This window comes from Narcine bancroftii, chromosome 7 (assembly GCF_036971445.1).
Source record: "Narcine bancroftii isolate sNarBan1 chromosome 7, sNarBan1.hap1, whole genome shotgun sequence".
Lineage (NCBI taxonomy): Eukaryota > Metazoa > Chordata > Chondrichthyes > Torpediniformes > Narcinidae > Narcine > Narcine bancroftii.
This window is the reverse complement of record NC_091475.1, coordinates 170895358-170913185: the sequence shown is the minus strand read 5'-3', so window position 1 is coordinate 170913185 and position 17828 is coordinate 170895358. Positions and strand designations below refer to the sequence as shown.

Genomic DNA, 17828 nt, shown 5'->3' with positions numbered 1-17828 from the left:
GCAGCTACGAAGGTCGCCGCTATCAAGGAGTTCCCACATCTGGACAATCTCAAGGGGCTGCAGGAGTTCGCGGGTATGGTCAACTTCTACAACTGATTCATCCCAAGGACTCCCTCGCGAAGGCCGCCATGCTCGCCCACCCGTACACCGACCTGCATATGGCACTCTCTGTTGATGCCTCTGCCACAGCCATCAGCGCCATCCTGGAGCAGCAGGTGAACAGACAATAGAAGCTGCTGGCATTATTCAGCCTGCTTTTCCGCCAACCAAAGCGCAACTATAGCACTTTTGACCGTGAGTTACTGGGCATGTACCTGGCGGTGCTGCATTTCTGCTATTTCTTAGAGGGGAGGACTTTTACCATCTTCACTGACCAAACTCCTCACCCAGGCACTCGCAATGGCAAAGGACCCCTGGTCGGCCCGCCAACAGCGTCACCTCTCCTTCATGTCGGAGTTTACCACTGACATTCGGCACAAGGCGGGGAAGGACAACGTGGTCGCCGATGCATTCTTGCGACCGGCCATCTGCGCGCTGACGCCCAGCCTCAACTTCAACCAGCTCGCCCAGGACCAGAAGTCCTACGAGGAGACGTGAGCCTTCAGAACTGCCATTACAGGCCTGCGGTTCCGAGACCTCCCGACTCCGAGCGGCGGAAGCACCATCCTGTGCAAGGTCTCCAGTGGTTCCCCAGCAGTGGTGCAGGCAAGTCTTCCATCACATCCACGACCTTTCGTACCCATCCATCAGGTCTATGGTGGCAGAGCGGTACGTCTGGTACGGGCTGCGGAAGCAGATCGCGGGCTAGGCCAGAACATGCACCTATTGCCAGATGTCCAAGGTTCACAGGCACACCAGGGGGCCCGTGGAAGAGTTTGAGCACGTCCAGGAACAGTTCAGCCACATTCATGTGGACATAGTCGGGCCCTTACCTGTTTCCCAGGGCAACCGTTACCTGTTCACGGTGGTGGACCACATCACCTGTTGGCCCGAGACGATCCCAATGCTGGATGCCTCCACGGATTCCTGCTCCCGAGCACTGTTGCATGGTTGGGTCACCCAGTTCGGCGTTCCAAATCACCTCACCAGCGATCAGGGCACCCAGTTCACCTCTGCACTCTGGGCACAGCTCGCCAACAAGTTGGGGATGGAGGTACACCGCACCACTGCCTATCACCCGCAGGCCAATGGGCTGGTCGAGCGTCTGCACCACCACCTTAAGTCGGCACTTATGGCCCACTTTACCGATCCCGACTGGGTGAATGAACTGCCTTGGGTACTCCTGGGCATCCACTCCACGCCCAAGGAGGATCTGCAGGCCTCATCAGCTGAGCTGGCCTACGGCGCACTGATGGCACTTCCTGGTGAGTTCACCAACACATCTCACAACCCCCAGCGGTCGCTGCACGAGCTGCTTCCCCACCTCTGCGCCCGCCTGGACTCCTTCGCCACCACTGCCCAGACACGGCACACGGCCATCTCATGACCCCAGCGAGCTGCTTTCCGCAGAGTACGTTTTTATTCGGTGGGGCCCGCCCGCGGCACCTCTGCAGAGACCTTCCGAGGGGCCATACAAGGTTGTCCAGTGTTCAGGGTCTACGTTCACGCTGGACATTGGCGGCAGGTGGGAACTGTTTACTGTGGACAGGCTGAAGCCAGCTCACCTTGACAACACCGAACAGTGATTGTGGCCCAGCCCGAGAAGAGAGGACGCCCAGCTAAAAAGGACATTGGTGCCGGTTCTGGGGGGGCCGTGTGGCGGCACACCACTAAGCAGGCGAACCGGCCCCACTTGTAATCCACAAGGCGGGGCAGCCGGCCAAAATGGTGCCATCGGGTGTTTCCCCTTCTTCTCAGCACAGGGCTCAGAAGCCCGCGCTAGGGGACCACATGATGCCCGGGTGACGTCAGCACCCCCCAGCGCGGTTCTCAGTCAGGTCCGGGATGGGAGTACAAGTCCAGCCCAGCAGCCTACAGTTAATCAGTTCTGCTCACTGAGCTCAACCTGTCTGGTTGTGTGTTCTTTCGGTAGCAGTGTAGCTGCCGCTACAAGTCCAAGAAAGGGATACGGATTGAAGCAAACAGCACTGGGATCAGAAGACTGGATTGGTTGGGGTTGGGGTGGGGTGGGTGTAAGCAGGCAGTTCAGTGATGCAGCAGCAAGGTCAACTTAATTTATGGGTTTTAACAAGAGCTAGTAAAGACTGTTGAAGGATCACGAGTAGAGCAAAACCATTGGCCTCCATATTCACCAAAATATGGGAGAATGCAGATTTCGGGGATCTAATGCACATATTGGACAGCCATTGGGCCAATTTCTAGCAATCCCAACATTAAATTTGGTGTGATCCATTTTATCAGCAACTCAGGTGGTAGACAGAATTTGTGCCACAGGAAAATCTTATTTCTCTGGTAAGGCCACAGAGAAATTTCAGTCCAGTATGTTTAATCTGTTCCAGCTCTTCCTGTTTATTTCCAGAAGAAACTTCACCGTCATTCAATCTTGACACTGTTCTCATAAAAGGAAATGGGTTAATTTTTATAGTTTGGCTTTGTATCATATGAAAGAATAATTACAGAAACTTGGTTTTCAAAAAACATACTTTTCTTGATACTGTTGATATAGTTTGTCAGTATTTATTCTGTTACTTCTTCTGTTAATTCTACAAACAAACAGCATTAATCAAGAGAGCACAATTACTACCATAGGTACGGTTGAAGCCAGCTCCAGTTCCCCGTGTCAAAAGAAAAGTGTACATGCATTATGACACTTGTAAACAGGAACACCCTAAAGTCCTTGGCCAAGACCCAGAAACAAAGATCAGTAATGGTAAGAAACAGCAGGTTTGATATTTTAAATCTAAATTAATTAATCCACATTAATTAATTTGCCAAGAAGATAACCAAACTTCCTGTTTTAATCTATTTCCCAGAAGTAATCTTGCTTGTTGCAGATTGCAGTTCATACCAGGGAAACTTGGTGCTTTGTCATGTTGTGGGTAATACTATGTTTGGATTTGTTTTGTGTTAAGCCAGGGCACACTTACTACTGTTTGATATTAATGTTTTTTTTTCATCATTTTTGTAGTTGCTCTTGATGAATGTGAGAAAATTATGTCAGTGAAAAATGTAAGCAACTCAGAACTACCGGAAAGTACCAAGAATGAGGAATACATCAAAAAATACACATTCCACGACCAAGCAAGATTATGCAGAGAAGACAATAAAATTAAGATTGATAATTTAAGTGGGAACGCTGAGGTAAAGTCTCCCCTTGTTGGATGCAACAGTGAAAATGCTAGGCTCATTTTCCACGTGAGTGATGTTCTTGCTGTTGAGCAACAAGAAAATTATTGCACTCGTGTTGACAATGGAATATTGTCAAATCCAAAATCTGTGCAATCATCCTCCATTAATCAGCCCAGAAACTTGCTTCAGGATCGACTAACCATCAGTCGCCATGATGATCAAGCAAAATCAAATTCCAACTGGTATTTGTCGAAGAACAAGCGTGAAATCCAAAGAACATCATTATTTGATCTCATGTTTCAATCACAGGTTGTTCCAGATCTTTCTATCAAGCAGCAAAATTATTTATCAAGCAGTCATTGTGAATCCTCACAGAGAAATGAAAGTGATTCAGCCAGCAATAGTGAGCCAGTACCATTCAGCCCAATGACAGGACCAAGAAGCCTCATTGTCAGTAATAAAAATGTGTGGCAGCAAAATTGTTCGGGTACTTTACTCAACACTTCATATAAAACTGACAGCTGTGCTCCGTTACAAGGCAATAAATCTGAAACCATCCTTGTAACTTCATCACCTGCTCTTGTATATACTTCACCCCCTGTTATTTCCACCTCTACTAACAGCAGGTGCCATATAAATACACTAAGTTACAATATTAATCCTAAAAGAAACAACACCAGTGATTCTTCACGGGTCAGTCAACTTAAACCTAGTATTTCACTTTCACAGGTGGATCCAGGGTGTCAACCAAGAACAGCTTCACGTATCACAATCAACATCAGAAATAGGCAACATTATTCTGAGTCAAGTGACATTAACATTGCTACACCAATAAAATGTAATGATGACTATTTACAGCAGTTTAGGGGTGAAAAAGAAAGGATGACTTTGTTTCCGAACTCAAAAACATCTTCAGAGATCACTTTCACTGTGAGCAAAACCAGAATGGAATTTGGCATGTCAAGAGATGCTGAAGCCCCTTTGCCAGGTGATAAAAATGATTGCAAACAAAACTGCAAGGTTGAAGGAAGAAGCACTTCTTTACTACCAATCCTGGTAATCGGTTCACAAATGTCTACATGTGACAAGGAGAAAGAAGTGGTGCCAGCATCTGAATCAGACTGTATAGATGCTGCCTTGCAGATAAATGGTGATGATTACTTACAAAAAGCTAAATCTGAAATGGGTCATGAACTTTCAGCAGATCCAAGAAGTGTAGATTCTAGCAATAATGGTGCAGTGCGGAGCCAATCTTTGAAATCTGATCATGTCAACTTAGAAAGTGCAATTAATACTTTACAAAGTGAATCCAAGGAAAGTAATGCAATAACACAATCTGCAAACCATGAGAACCAGTTGCTTCAGAACCAAAGGTCACCACTGAACAATGACCGTCTTGCTTTGGATGGTAATTCCATACAAAATGATAAACTACTATCCATCAATCCTGCACCTAAAAAGCTCAAACTCAAATACCAGTTGCCATATAACTCAGCAAACAGTGCAAGGGTAAGAGCAGATAGACCAAGTAGTAAGTATAAATCTGAACCCAACCATGTACCTGTACTTTCATTACCAGATTCTACAAAAGCAATTCCTTTGAATATTAAAATTGGCATGAACAATACTTTGCAGAATATGCAATCACACACAACCAGTAGTTTCTTAACAGAAAAACTCAGTGTTGATAATATGCAAAACTATATATCTGAACTGACCAGTGCTCCATCATCCAGTGCAATGACACCATGCCTGGCTGCTGTTTTCAATGTAGATAAGTCATCAAAAAGCTACCCTGATGTTGGACACCGCAATGTTGCACAGCAAAACAAATGTGAAACATTGCCGGAAACCACAAAAGAGCAGAACTCCACTGCAACAAATTTACAATTGAGGCCAGTTACCTCATTCTGTCAAGGCAGTAAATATTTACCAAAGGATAAATCTGAAACCAACAGTAACCTACCATCAGAAAATTCACAATGTGACCAATGCATTCTTACAAAGAGCATGGATAATAGCCAAAGAAGGTCACCAACTAACTTTCTACTTGATAATATTACCACTGCTTCCAAAAGTGTAGACAATTACCCATCAGAAAATAATATTCCATTTTCATTTCAAGGTACACCGACTGCCCAGCTGTCTCCTATAAATGATCTCAACAACTTGGACAAGCTGCTGTTTCATTCCCCAGCAATGTCATGTACTGACAAGAATTTGGAAGATTACCATTCTGACAATTACACTATTTTACAACCAAGTACTCCATTTGGTTTCAGTGCTTCTTCAAGTATTAAACGTGGTACTAAAACCACATCTCAGAACGTTAACGATTACACTAAGATGAGAGGAATGGCTAAAGAATACAAAGAAGCAGGTAATTCCAAGCCAGATATTGTGGTTTTTTTGCCATATTCATTTTCTAAACCATTAGCCATGACAGATTGTACATATGAGTCACAGAATTGCTGGTTAAGTAATATTGGTAACACTGAGGATAGAAAAAGTCTTGATTGTTTGGAAACTTTGAAATCTGAAATGAATACTCCAATTATGTCAAGTAGAGTTACTGACCAAGTATCTCCCGTGAATACATTAAACAACAAAGATAAACAACTAAATTACTTGCCAAACACTGTTAATATAACGAGCGTTATTGAAGGTCATACACTGGATGACAAATCAGAAATGTCTTGTGTATCTTCATCCTTGGATCTTGAGACCAGCCAGCCACCGTTGCTCCATAAAACATGGGAGCTGCAGAATTTCTCATTTGACAGTGATGATCATATTTCAACTACTGGATTTAATAAACATTTGGAAAAGGCCAACATAGAACTCTGCAGCACTGGTCCATCAACAGATTTCCTTAAGGGTTCTGCTGACATTGTACAACATTTAAATGATAGAATTTCAGTGAATTTAGGTTTATCATTAAATCAGCTGGTTGTTCAGGAATGTCCTCCACCTAACACAGATACCAAAAAAAATGCACCGTCACACTATACTGATGAAGGGCCTTCTGATCAAAGCAATGCTGGACTGTTGTCTGAAAGAACTGCAGCGACCTCATCACCAACTAGGATGTGCACTCCGTGTCAGACTTCAAATAACAATGTAAGCCAACACCCAGCTCATCCTTTATACGACAATGTGGAAGAAGGGGCCATCAGCTACTTACAAAGCAACAAATTGAAAAGCCATACTACTGGTAAAGCCCCAGGGGTGTTGACTGATACAAGACCTGCAGCAAGTAGCATAGAAATAAATATAGATGCACTGCAGTACGATACATCAGAGGCAATTCAAAATGATGAACAACGTGGCCTATTTACTTCGAAACAATTGCAGGAAACGAACCGTGCACTTTCATCACATTCACTGATCAATAAGAGGTATCCTGTAGTCGTGGAAAACAATAACAAAGACTATAAACCATTTAATTCTCAATTTGGTGGAGATATCCGGATGGATAGGGGAGATAAAGAGTACTTAGAAAAGGACAACAATGAATTATCAACCTCTGATTCATTGACTGATGTACATGTCACACCAAACATCACTGGGAATATTTCTGTGGATGTGGACGCTGAAAGAAATGTGGAATATTACCAACCAGAAGAGCACAATGTGATTTCACCCACTGCACTAACTTCCCAGAGAACTTCTACAACAAATCTCACAGCAGGTGAGGCAAAAGCAGGACCAAATTTGTCCCCAAATAACAATGGCATCACTTTTCATGGGAGAACTTGCAACAATAATGCAGAAGGCCATTCAAAAGCACCAGATTTGTCAATTGGTGAACAGGTTTCCACATATACCAAGTTTATACCAAAGTTTTCAGCAATACCAAAATACAAGTATGCGACTAGGTATGAGTCATTGGGAATTCATTCAGGCAGTTCACCTCCGACCGTGGATAGAGGCATCAGGCCTCCAGTGTCTCATTCAGTAACTGAACTAAATTATTCTACAACTATCCGACAAAACAAAATATTGTCTCTGACTCAATTCCCTCTCAATTATAACACTACCCTGGGCGCAGAAAGTATCAAAAACATTCAAAATTACCAATCTGAACAAAAATATTCAGTTCCATCACAAGATGGGGTAGCTGGGCAACAGCCTCTTTCAGATTTGTACGATGGCCAAGACAAGCTATTAACTTGTTTATTGAAGAGTGATGAAACAGATGAGAATTTTCAAAAAGATGAGCCTAAAATCAACAACGTAATTTCACCTGTAATCTGTCATCAGTCTGCTGCAAGAGTTACAGAAATAACAAAAAATACTTTGCAGCAATGTACAAAGGTAACTGACATCTACAAGCGTAAGAGTCCATCCAACAGATTAAAATTAAACCTTTTAAAAAGGGCAAAGTGTGTGCCCTCATTACCTGAAATAACTGGGCAGTGTCAAACTGATAATATCTCATTATGCATCAACCAAGAAAAAATGAAATACCTTCCACTCAGAGATAACCCCAATCTGTTGCTGAGTAACAAAAACTTCGGCAAATACCAATTTGAGAAATACCAAGCAGCTTCTTCAAAGGATGAATTGAACAGTCAGTGTACTCTTACAAGTATTACACAAAATAGTAATGATACAAACCTGCCAAAAACTGATGGCACAACACTCAGCAGAGGGTTTATGAATAGCTGTGATCGACAGGATAGATGTGAGACGAAATGTGTACCTTCACCACTGAATCCAGCATTTGACCAGTTATCTCATGCGGACATTGCACATCGTAATGAACCCAAGCCATCAGATCAAGTCTTAAACTTTACTGATGATGCTGTATACCCAAAAAGTCCTGGCAATCATGTAATTAAAAGAGCAATTTTCTCAGGAGATAAAGTTACCCAACAAATATCTCCTACAAGTACAGCTTACAGTAAGAACAAACCACTAATTCATTCAGCGATTATTACTGACACTGATTTGAGAAAATCAGTGAACCCAGTGATCAGCCACCAGATTTCCAACAGTTCATTTAGGAATCTAAGTGATTCGTTCAACAGTGATGCTGTAAATGCAGAAATTGCTGTCAACAAATGTACACAAAGGGATGCTGCAGAATCCAACAAAATAACAATAGATTCATTAATTGGCTTGCAGAGTTTCCGAACTATCACAGATATAAATAAAAATATAGGGCAGGATTATTCAGAAAAAGTTTTTGACATGTGTGATAACAGAATATCTTGTGAGGAATCAAATCATAAATTTTTACGTAAAACAAATAGTGCACCACCTCAGATGATCAATAAATGCATTACCACCAATTTCACAGGCAGAAATCAAGACAAGCCATCAAATAATTCTAAACAGAGTGATGGAATTGTGATGGCCAGAAAAAATAATGATCACATTCAAAAGAACAAACCAGAAGCCAACAATCAATTGTCAGCTTATCATCAGTCGCTGCCCTATGTCGATAAAAATAAGCAAGTTAAGTCATTAACTCATTCTCCAGTTAGAAGCAGCTTTGAAATGAATGAAGCAAATATCAAGTATGAAGAAAATAGGCAATCACAAAACAACAGAAGAGCTTCATTGCACACACCAAATGGCCAGAAGTCTTCGACAGAGACGACATGTGGTAAGAATATTGAATTTCAAAATTCCTCTCCAAAGAATGAAAAGTCTTTGAGAAGAATTTATATGAAATCAGAAAATAATATTTCCTTTTCATTACCAGATCTGATTGATCAAGAATATTCTACTAATGTCACGTTCAACAAGAATAGTAAATATTTGAGCAAGACGATGCAAAGTAGAGACACCACTTTGGATCAAAGGAAGAATGATAATTGGATGCAAACGGATAAGTATTTAAGCAATAACAGATCCTTAGCTTCTGATTCAGCATCAGTCCTTCTGTCTCCTAAAAATGTATATAATCACAGGAATTATTCATCAAATAGTGGTAAGATTTCTCCACACGACAACCACATTGTGAAAGAAGATAGAAAAATACTTAGGTGCAGACAAAAATCATTCCCTGGACAAATGGTGGAGAATAGGATTGCTGGAACACACTTGTCAAATCGACATAATTACTTACAGCATTGTTCTCTAGAAAACCAAATTGGTCCAGAATTCAAAGAGATTAATAAGCTACATTATAGGCCAAATGCTACGATTGATTTCTCTCAAAACACTAGTAACAAAGATAATTCCATGATAAACAATAATAACCAAGCAGGAACAGCCAGATTTTCAAAGAATTACTCCAGGTTTTCAGGCTCCAACGTGCCCAAATGCCAGAATACACAAAGTATATATGACCATATCTTTAAGGAAAAATGTCAGAAAGATGTTCATTCATCTTGTAGTCAATATTCTCACCAAGATCAGGAAAATACATTATCCACTAGCATCAAGCTTAATTCTAAACTAACTGCTCAAAAGAGACAAGTTAGGCCATTTAATTACTTTTCAAGTTATGCAAAACGAAACAGATTTTATGGCTCTCATCCCGATCTGTCTTTTATTCATGGGAATGAATTTGATGAAAACATCAGGACTTCATATGATGGCAACGCGGATAATGAGTTAACAAATGGAAATAAAGACACAAGAGATGTTTCTAAAGAAGAAGCAGTAAAGAAAGATGCATATTTAGAGAATATGAAACGAGACAGATTGTGGAAACCTGAGTTTCACAAGAAAACCTCTTCCTCAAACACTGAAGATGTTTTTGACCCACTCCCTATTGACATAAACCAGAATCCAGATGGAGACACTGTGAAGAATGATGAGTACTTTCCAGTAGATATAAAAATGTTCTGGCCCAAAGAAAATCCCACAGATATAATAAGACTGTTGAGTTCAACATCCACAGGGAGTAAAATTTCAGAGGACAGTCTTTCACCACAAACACATCGTACACCTGCTGAGATATTGAAACAGAAGTCATCTTGTCACTCGGATACAGACTCGGACACCACCACTGATGACGAGTATTTCTTGGATTGCATTGAAGTTGCAAAGGAATCTGCAGTATAAATATACCGTTCTCTGCACAAGACTGAATGATGAAGTACTTTATTGATTTGCATCAAATCATGGTGTTTGACCACCCACTGCTTTGATGGCCATAGTCATCTTACTATTTGATAATATGCTTTCAAGTTTAGCTAAAATATTTCATAACGTTGACTTTACTGAAAGTATTTTCAAAATTACCTCTTTTGATTCTTTTGGTATTTTTGGCACATTTGGAAGTAAGGGAACCAGTTATATTGTTGAAATATTTGAATTTCATTTACATACTTTTTGATAGATTTTTATATCACACCTGTTTATCAGTAAATGCATAGTTTGTTGAGGTTGTGCATGTTTATTGCAATGCAAATATAAAACCATCTATTATGCAACTTTGATTTTAAAATTAGTTGTTTACAAATTGCGGTAAGGTGGTTTGTCAGATTTCAGATGCAGGAGCACATCTAAAATGCTAATGCAACTTTCTCTTTTGTGCAGAGATGGGTCTGTTATGCAGTTCCAGTCCTTTATATTCTCATTTGAGATCTTCCACTTCTACAGTTTTTTTTTATTATTTGAAGCTCATCCTTGTTGCTTTAAAATCAGTGAGCAATTGATGGGTCCAAAATATATTGAAGGGAGTAGCCAAATTATTTTCACATAAAGCATGTTCCTTGTTTGATTATTGATTTCACATTTGTCAACCAAATAAATATTAAAATAATCTTGTAAGAAATTGTGCCTGCTAATCAAATAGTGCCGTGATTTTTGCATTTAATTAAAAGTCACAAGAGTTTGGGTTATGATCAAAGAACAAATGCCAAGACAATTAATCCCAATCAGTAGCTCGAAACACACAGGTGAAGCAGCATTTGGATATATGCCCAGCTTCTGAAATTCAGTTCTTTTATTTGTGATGGACCTGATTTTTTTAAAAATATTTTATTTTAATTTTCAAAGCTTTGTCAAACAAACATTATAATTTTTTTAACATTCATGTAACATACAGAGTCTGTATTTATTCCCCCACTTCATACAACTAAAAATACAGTCAATTAAATTACATTGATACAAATTCTGGTGGGATCAAAGACCATGACAGAAACCTAGGATAAAAAAAAAATCAGAAAGGCTAAGTAACAAAAGATAAAAAGTTTAAAAGATCTTAAATTTAAAAATTTAAAACAAAACCAAAAAAAAAACACGTCGCTTGCACCATGTCCCACTTGCTTGATCACATTCTGGGACGGATTGGTACAGTACCCCTATTTCAAAGTGGGGGGTTAATCAATCTGAGTGACAATATATTTCAAGTAAGGATGCCACACTCTCTAACAAATTGTCGTGTTTCTTCCTTAGATTGTATGTGATTTTCTCCAGAGGAATACAACTCTGTATTTCCATATTCCATCATGTGGTATTTAGCTGGGAGTCAGATTTCCATGAAACCATGAATGAAATTTGGTATTTGGACAGTCTAAAACTCATGACCCCAATGTCTCCCAGAAGGTTGAACTCAGGATCCTGTGGAAAATCCACTTTTGTAATTTTTTTTTAGAATGTGCCCCAAGTCTTCCCAGGAGGATCTCACCTTTGTACATAGCCAGGTGGAGTGGACAAAAGTTCCAACCTCCTTGCCACATCTAAAGTACATTTCTGAAATTTCTGGTTTTGATTTATGTAGTTTTTGTGGTGTGAGGTACAACTGGTGCAAGAAATTGTATTGCACCATCCTGTATCTGGCATTGATGACTCCAATCAAGCTGTCCAGACACAAGTCTTGCCACCACTCTTCCTTGATTGTTGTGCGACTCCCATCTCTCCCTTGACCTGTGTGAGCCCGGCTTCGGACACTCACTTTGGAATATTTTTATCTTATTTGCAGGTAGCAGAAGAATTAGACAAATCATATTTGTTCCTCAACTGCTCGAATGACATAAGGTGCCTTCACTTTTAACAATCCTCGGTACACCTGATCCTTTCCTGGCACCAGGTGTCCAAGATTTTATTACCCAGAGTTAAGGGTCTCAAGTTGATCTGGGTCAAGGGTGCTTTGGACATAACCCCACCTTCAATCAATACATTGATTTATTCTTTGCCATATCTGAAGTACATGCTTTAGTGTGGGGTTAGTTGTTTCTTTGAAATTAATTTAGTGTCCCATTTATATATAAACTCTCCTGCTATCTTTTCATCTACTGCACTAGTCCAATTTGTGCCCAGGAGGTCCCCTCCCCCAAAAAAGAGTGAGCAATAAACCTTGTCTAGGCTGCCCAGTAATATTTTTTTGAAATTAGGTAATTTTAACCCCCCTCCCATTATAGTCCCATGTCAACATTTCCATGGAGATTCTAGCCTCTATCATTCCACAGGAACCTCCTGACATATTCGTTGAGCGTCTTAAAAAAGCCCCGTGGTAACGAAATGGGTAATGATTAAGAAAGATACAAGAGCCTTGGCACAGTTAACTCCGCCCACCAGTGTTATAGACAGGGTTCTCCATCTAGCAAGGTTTTCCTCAATCTTCCAGAGCAAAGGAAGATAATTAAGTTTGTATAAATTGCACAAATCTTTGTCCACGTTTACTCCCAGATTTAATGCCTTCTTGCAGCTATTTAAATTAATTTCTCTATTGATATTGTTTATAATCCCCATTTGTCAAAGGCATAGTCTCACTTTTGTCCAGATTTATTTTATACCCTGAGACCTTCCCATAATCCTCAGTGTGGTCCTCAGCCTGGTCAACAACTCCCTAGGGTCTGTCAAATACACTAACACATCATCAGTGAAAAGGTTGATTATGTGGTCCACCTGGTTGGATCCCGCAAAATGGCTTCCACTAGTGGCTCAATTGCCAGTACAAACAGCACTGAGGACAATGGACAGCCCTGCCTACTAGAGCTGCTCAGAGGAAACACTAGAGACATCTGCCCATTTGTAATAATTTTTGCTTGGGGTTTACAATAAAGTGTCCTCACCCAGTTAATAAATGTTTGACCCAGTCCAAATTTCTCCAGTAGCCTGAACAAAAAGTCCCACTCCAATTTGTCATAGACCTTTTCTGCATTCAAAGCTACGGCCACTCCTAGATCCACCCCCAACTGTGCCAGATGTACGATATTAAGCAATCTAGCTATCTTGTTTGCTGACTGCCTCGGTCTGGATTCATTAGTCTGCAAATATTCTGCCAACCTATTGGCCAATTTTTTTGCAATGATTTTATAATCTATTTTTAATAACAAGATGGGTCTATACGAGGTGGGATTCAATGGGTCCCTGCCTTTTTTTGGGAAGAACAGTGATGATTGTTGTGGAGAAAGACTCTGGGAGGGTATGCGTCTCTACCACCTGGTCCACCACCTTAATAAGAAGGGGCATTGAAAGAACTTTGAACGTTATAAAATTTGGTGGGGAAACCATCCTCCTCCCAGTAATTTATCAGTCTGCACAGAGCTCAGGGTCCATGCAATCTCCTCTTTAGAGAATGGGGCACTCAGCCCTTCATGCTCTTCCTGATCCAAATTTGGTAGTTTCAATGAAAGCAAGAAATCATCTATTTTGGTAGGATTAACCCCTGAATAAGATTTATACAATTCCTTATAAAACCTTCCAAATATTTAATTCTTTTGGTTTATATGAGATCTTGGTTTCTTTTCCCCTGTCTGAATCACTTTGATTGTTCTTGAGGCCTCTTCTGCTCTCACCTGCCAGAACAAGATTTTATGGGTCCTCTCCCCCAGCTCATAGATCTGCTGTCTAGATCATAAAATCAGCTTTTCTGTCTTATATGTTAGTAACATTTTATTTAGCTTTTTATTCACCAAATTCCTATACTTATTCTTCTGTGTCTGCTCTCTTTTTCCAGTTGAACTATCTCCTGTTCAAAAGCATTAACCTCCTTCATGTGCCCCTTCTTAATGCTCCTGGTATAACCATTTATCTGGCCCCTTAAATAAGCCTTCAATGTGTCCCATATTAGGACGTTATCCTCAGCATAAGGGCAGTTCGTCTCACAGAACAATTCAGAGCTCTAACAAAGGTACAAAATTACAGTCTTCCCAACAGCAACATATTTAGATGCCATCTATACATCGAGGACAGCATCAAGGGTGAATGATCAGACAGTAGTTGAGCCGTGTACTCGGTCTCCATTATTCCACCCACCAATTGGGCTGATGCCAAAAATAAATCAATTCTTGTGTAAGAATCATGTCATCTTGAGTAAAAGGAGAAATCCCTTTCTCTCAGATTCAGCCTTCTCCAGACATCTTTGAGATTTAGCTCATTCATAAAGGCTAGGGTAGACTTAGCTGGCCTGGCCCTTTTTCCCTTCTTTGCTGATTTGCCCTTGACCGGATCCAGACAAAAATTAAAGTCCCCATCCAATCAAAACATTCTCCCACCCTTCGGATACTTACAAGAATATGTCCTGTATGAATTTTTCATTGTCAAAGTTTGGGGCATACATATTCTTAAGTGTCCAGGGTTCCAAGTATATTTGACAATGCATCATCACAAATCTCTCTGCCGAGTCAGCGACCACTTCCTTGACCGTTACTGGAACATTCTTCACTATCAAGATAGCTACTTCCCTGGCTCTGGAATTGAAGGAGGACATTGCCACCTGGCCCACTCACCCCCTCATTAACTTTAAAATGCTTTTGCTTTGTCGGGTAGGTCTCCTGTAAATACACTATATCCGCCTGCATCTTTTTTAGGTATGCAAAGACTCTTTTTCTCTTAATTGACACACATCCCATTTATATTAAAAGTCGCAAATTTGATGGACTTATCCGTTATTCCCAGACCACTCCATTATATCCTTCCCCTTCCTTTTCATCCCCTGATACTTCACCTCTATCCTGGTTCTCTTCCATAAATCCTTGGCACTGGCAACCATGCTCTGCACAAGAACTAAAAATTTTTTAAAAACTAATGCAGAACAAAATGAAAAACACCCCATAAATCCCCTCCCATCCTGTTTTCTCCCTCCGAGTTTATCTTTACCCCCCCCCCCCCACACACACACCAAAAACCAAGCTATTGGCACCAATTCCCCCCCCCCCATCATTTTGAGACGTGTCCAATGCACCCATCTACCACTTGTACCTCCCTCCCTTTCCTTGAGCTCCTTGTATTTGTTCCTACTTCTAATATACATTCTTTAAACATTAACGTTATGAAAATAAAGCAAATTTCCCCTTGTATTCCTCACAATTATAATATTTACAGTCCATCTTTCCCCTGATTTCCCCCTTATTTACATTTACATTTAATCCCGAAGCAATGACAGGGTTTTTACAAAGCCCATTGCCTTCCTTGGATCCTTAAAAAAACTTTCCTTTCCCTCCTGCCTTTACAATCTTCAGCATTGCCAGGTGAAGGAGGGTAAACTCAATTCCTTTTTAACCGGGTCAAATTCCCTTCTACATTTCAATAGTGCTGCACTTATGTCTGGGTAGAATAAAACCTCCCCCTCAAATTCCATCGGGACCCCCCCCCCCCCCCAAGCCTTCACACCCACTGCCACGACTCATAAAATCCTCTCTAACCTGGTAGCGAAGAAGCCTCACCAGGATAGAGCGTGACCATTGATTTGGCCCCAGGCAGGGAGATCCACTTTTTCAGGAACTCCACCATGTCTCAACCCTCCTAATTTTAACTGTATTCCTTCTACTGATGTTTTCTAAGGTATCTATCTTCTCCCATATCTTTACTCTATCCCTTTCCCGCACATCCATTTCGTTCTCTCTCTTATCCAATCTTTCTTCCACTCTCTCAATTCTCTCTTCTATTTCAGATACCCTTTCTGTTGGGTTTTCCAGCCTTTCTTTGATTGTCTCCTGCCCTGCCATCATTGTCTTCAAAGTTCTTTTTAATCTGACCATTGGCCTCCAGTATCTCTCCGGCAAAGGCCCTCTTCCCCCTTTATCTGTCTTTCACTTCCCTATAATGTCCTTCTTTTACTCCCGCATTCTTCCTCTTCTTCCTCTTCCTCCTCCATCTCGCTTTTCAACTCCAGGCCACCCCTCATGCCCTCCACCACCTCAGACATGACCTCTTCGCGCCTGTCAGTTGGAGTGGCTGACTAGGTTAGTCTTTATTTTCTCCTTTACTTTTCCTTACAGCCTGCAGGGTCCTCTCCACTGGTGCCATTATCGCTGTCCACTCCTCCTCAGCTCGGCTCCCCCAACCTCAGGACCCCGAACCGTCCGTGCCCAACAGCACTCCCGTCACCACCCGCATCGCTGCCAACCGCCTCAGCTTGACTTCCCTGACCACGGGTCCCCAAATCTCCCACACCCAATAATACTCCTGTCACCAACCGCATCACCATACACTCCTCCTCAGTTCAGCTTCCCCAACTTTGACCCCTGAACTGTCTGCGCCCAACAGTGCACCCATTGCCACCTGCATCACGGCTGACTCCGCCTCGACTCAACTCCCTCGATCTTAAGTCCCCAAACTTCCCACGCCCAATTGCGCTCCCGTTACCACCTGCGTTGCCGTCATCTTCTCAGCTTAGTTCCCCAAACTGTCTACACCTGATAGCACTCCCGTCGTCACCCGCATTTCTGTCAGCTCCTCCTCGGCTAGGACCCCACAACCTTGGGCCTCAGTACAACAGCATCCCTCCGCCACCTGCGTTGCTGTTGACTTGGCCTCAGCTAGGCCCCCGCGACTTCGGGCCTTCACATCTCCCATGGCTGACAGCACTCCCACTGCTTCAGTCGTGTCCTTCCCCGGCCCTCTCGAGCTCCAACTTTATCAAGGCCATCCTGCTGTTTCCCTCTCCCAGGTGAGCCTTGTTCCCTCGGGAAGATTCGTGGCTCCGCCGTCACTGCCACCGCCACCAACATCTTTATAGGCTCCGGATCATCCTCTCCACCTCCAGCTCCATCCTGTCTCCATTCTTTTTCCCATCTTTTTCCTTTCTCTTCTCGCTCTTCTATTCATATTCTTAGTTGTCTTCCTTCTTTTTGGGGTCTTATTATTTTAGAGGATTTTCTTATATCTATCCTTTATTCTCTTTTCCTCCGGGAGCTCTTGGATCACCTTACAAGTTCCTCACTGTCATCTTGGATCTCCAAGAATCTGCATTTTTGAAGCAGGATATATTTTGCACCCTCCTACAATATTAATTTTTTGTGATACCAACAGCATCCTGTGTTTGGAGAAGTACATGTGCAGTTTGTCGAAGTATGTACTTCCTTCCACTTGTATTTTCTGATTAAATAAATTGAAAAATTGTTAACATCTTTTTATATTTGGAGATTATGCATGTTGGATGGCATGTGGTTATTTCCACCAATCTTTATAAAATCATTTTGGGAGGCTTTTCGTTATAATATATTTAAATATATGAGAAATGTGGATGCTGTTATTTAAAATGTCTTGGTTTCAAAATGAATGAATAAAAAAATTAGAAAGATTCTTCAGGGTTGGTTCAATGTACTAGACTTAGGAGAGGTACCGTACTCCGATATACAGATGACTAGGATGTACTAACTTTCCACCACTGTGCATCAGTGTGGTTCCTCAACTTTTCTTCCTAAAGTCCACAATCAGCTCCTTTT

At 41.5% G+C, this 17828-nt stretch overlaps 1 protein-coding gene across 4 annotated transcripts in view; it reads left to right on the top strand.

Moving 5' to 3' along the window:
* LOC138739375 (serine-rich adhesin for platelets-like) overlaps positions 1-17506 on the top strand; it is a 47823-nt gene extending 30317 nt beyond the window's left edge. For 3 of the 4 annotated variants that reach the window (XM_069891287.1, XM_069891289.1, XM_069891290.1), the window contains 2 exons: positions 2710-2830; positions 3089-17506. In XM_069891287.1, the coding sequence (XP_069747388.1) occupies positions 2710-2830; positions 3089-10272 (7305 nt within the window). In that variant the 3' untranslated portion in view covers positions 10273-17506. The remainder of the gene's footprint in view (positions 1-2709; positions 2831-3088) is intronic. The other variant, XM_069891288.1, reaches the window with a different exon arrangement.
* Positions 17507-17828: the final 322 nt, after the last annotated feature.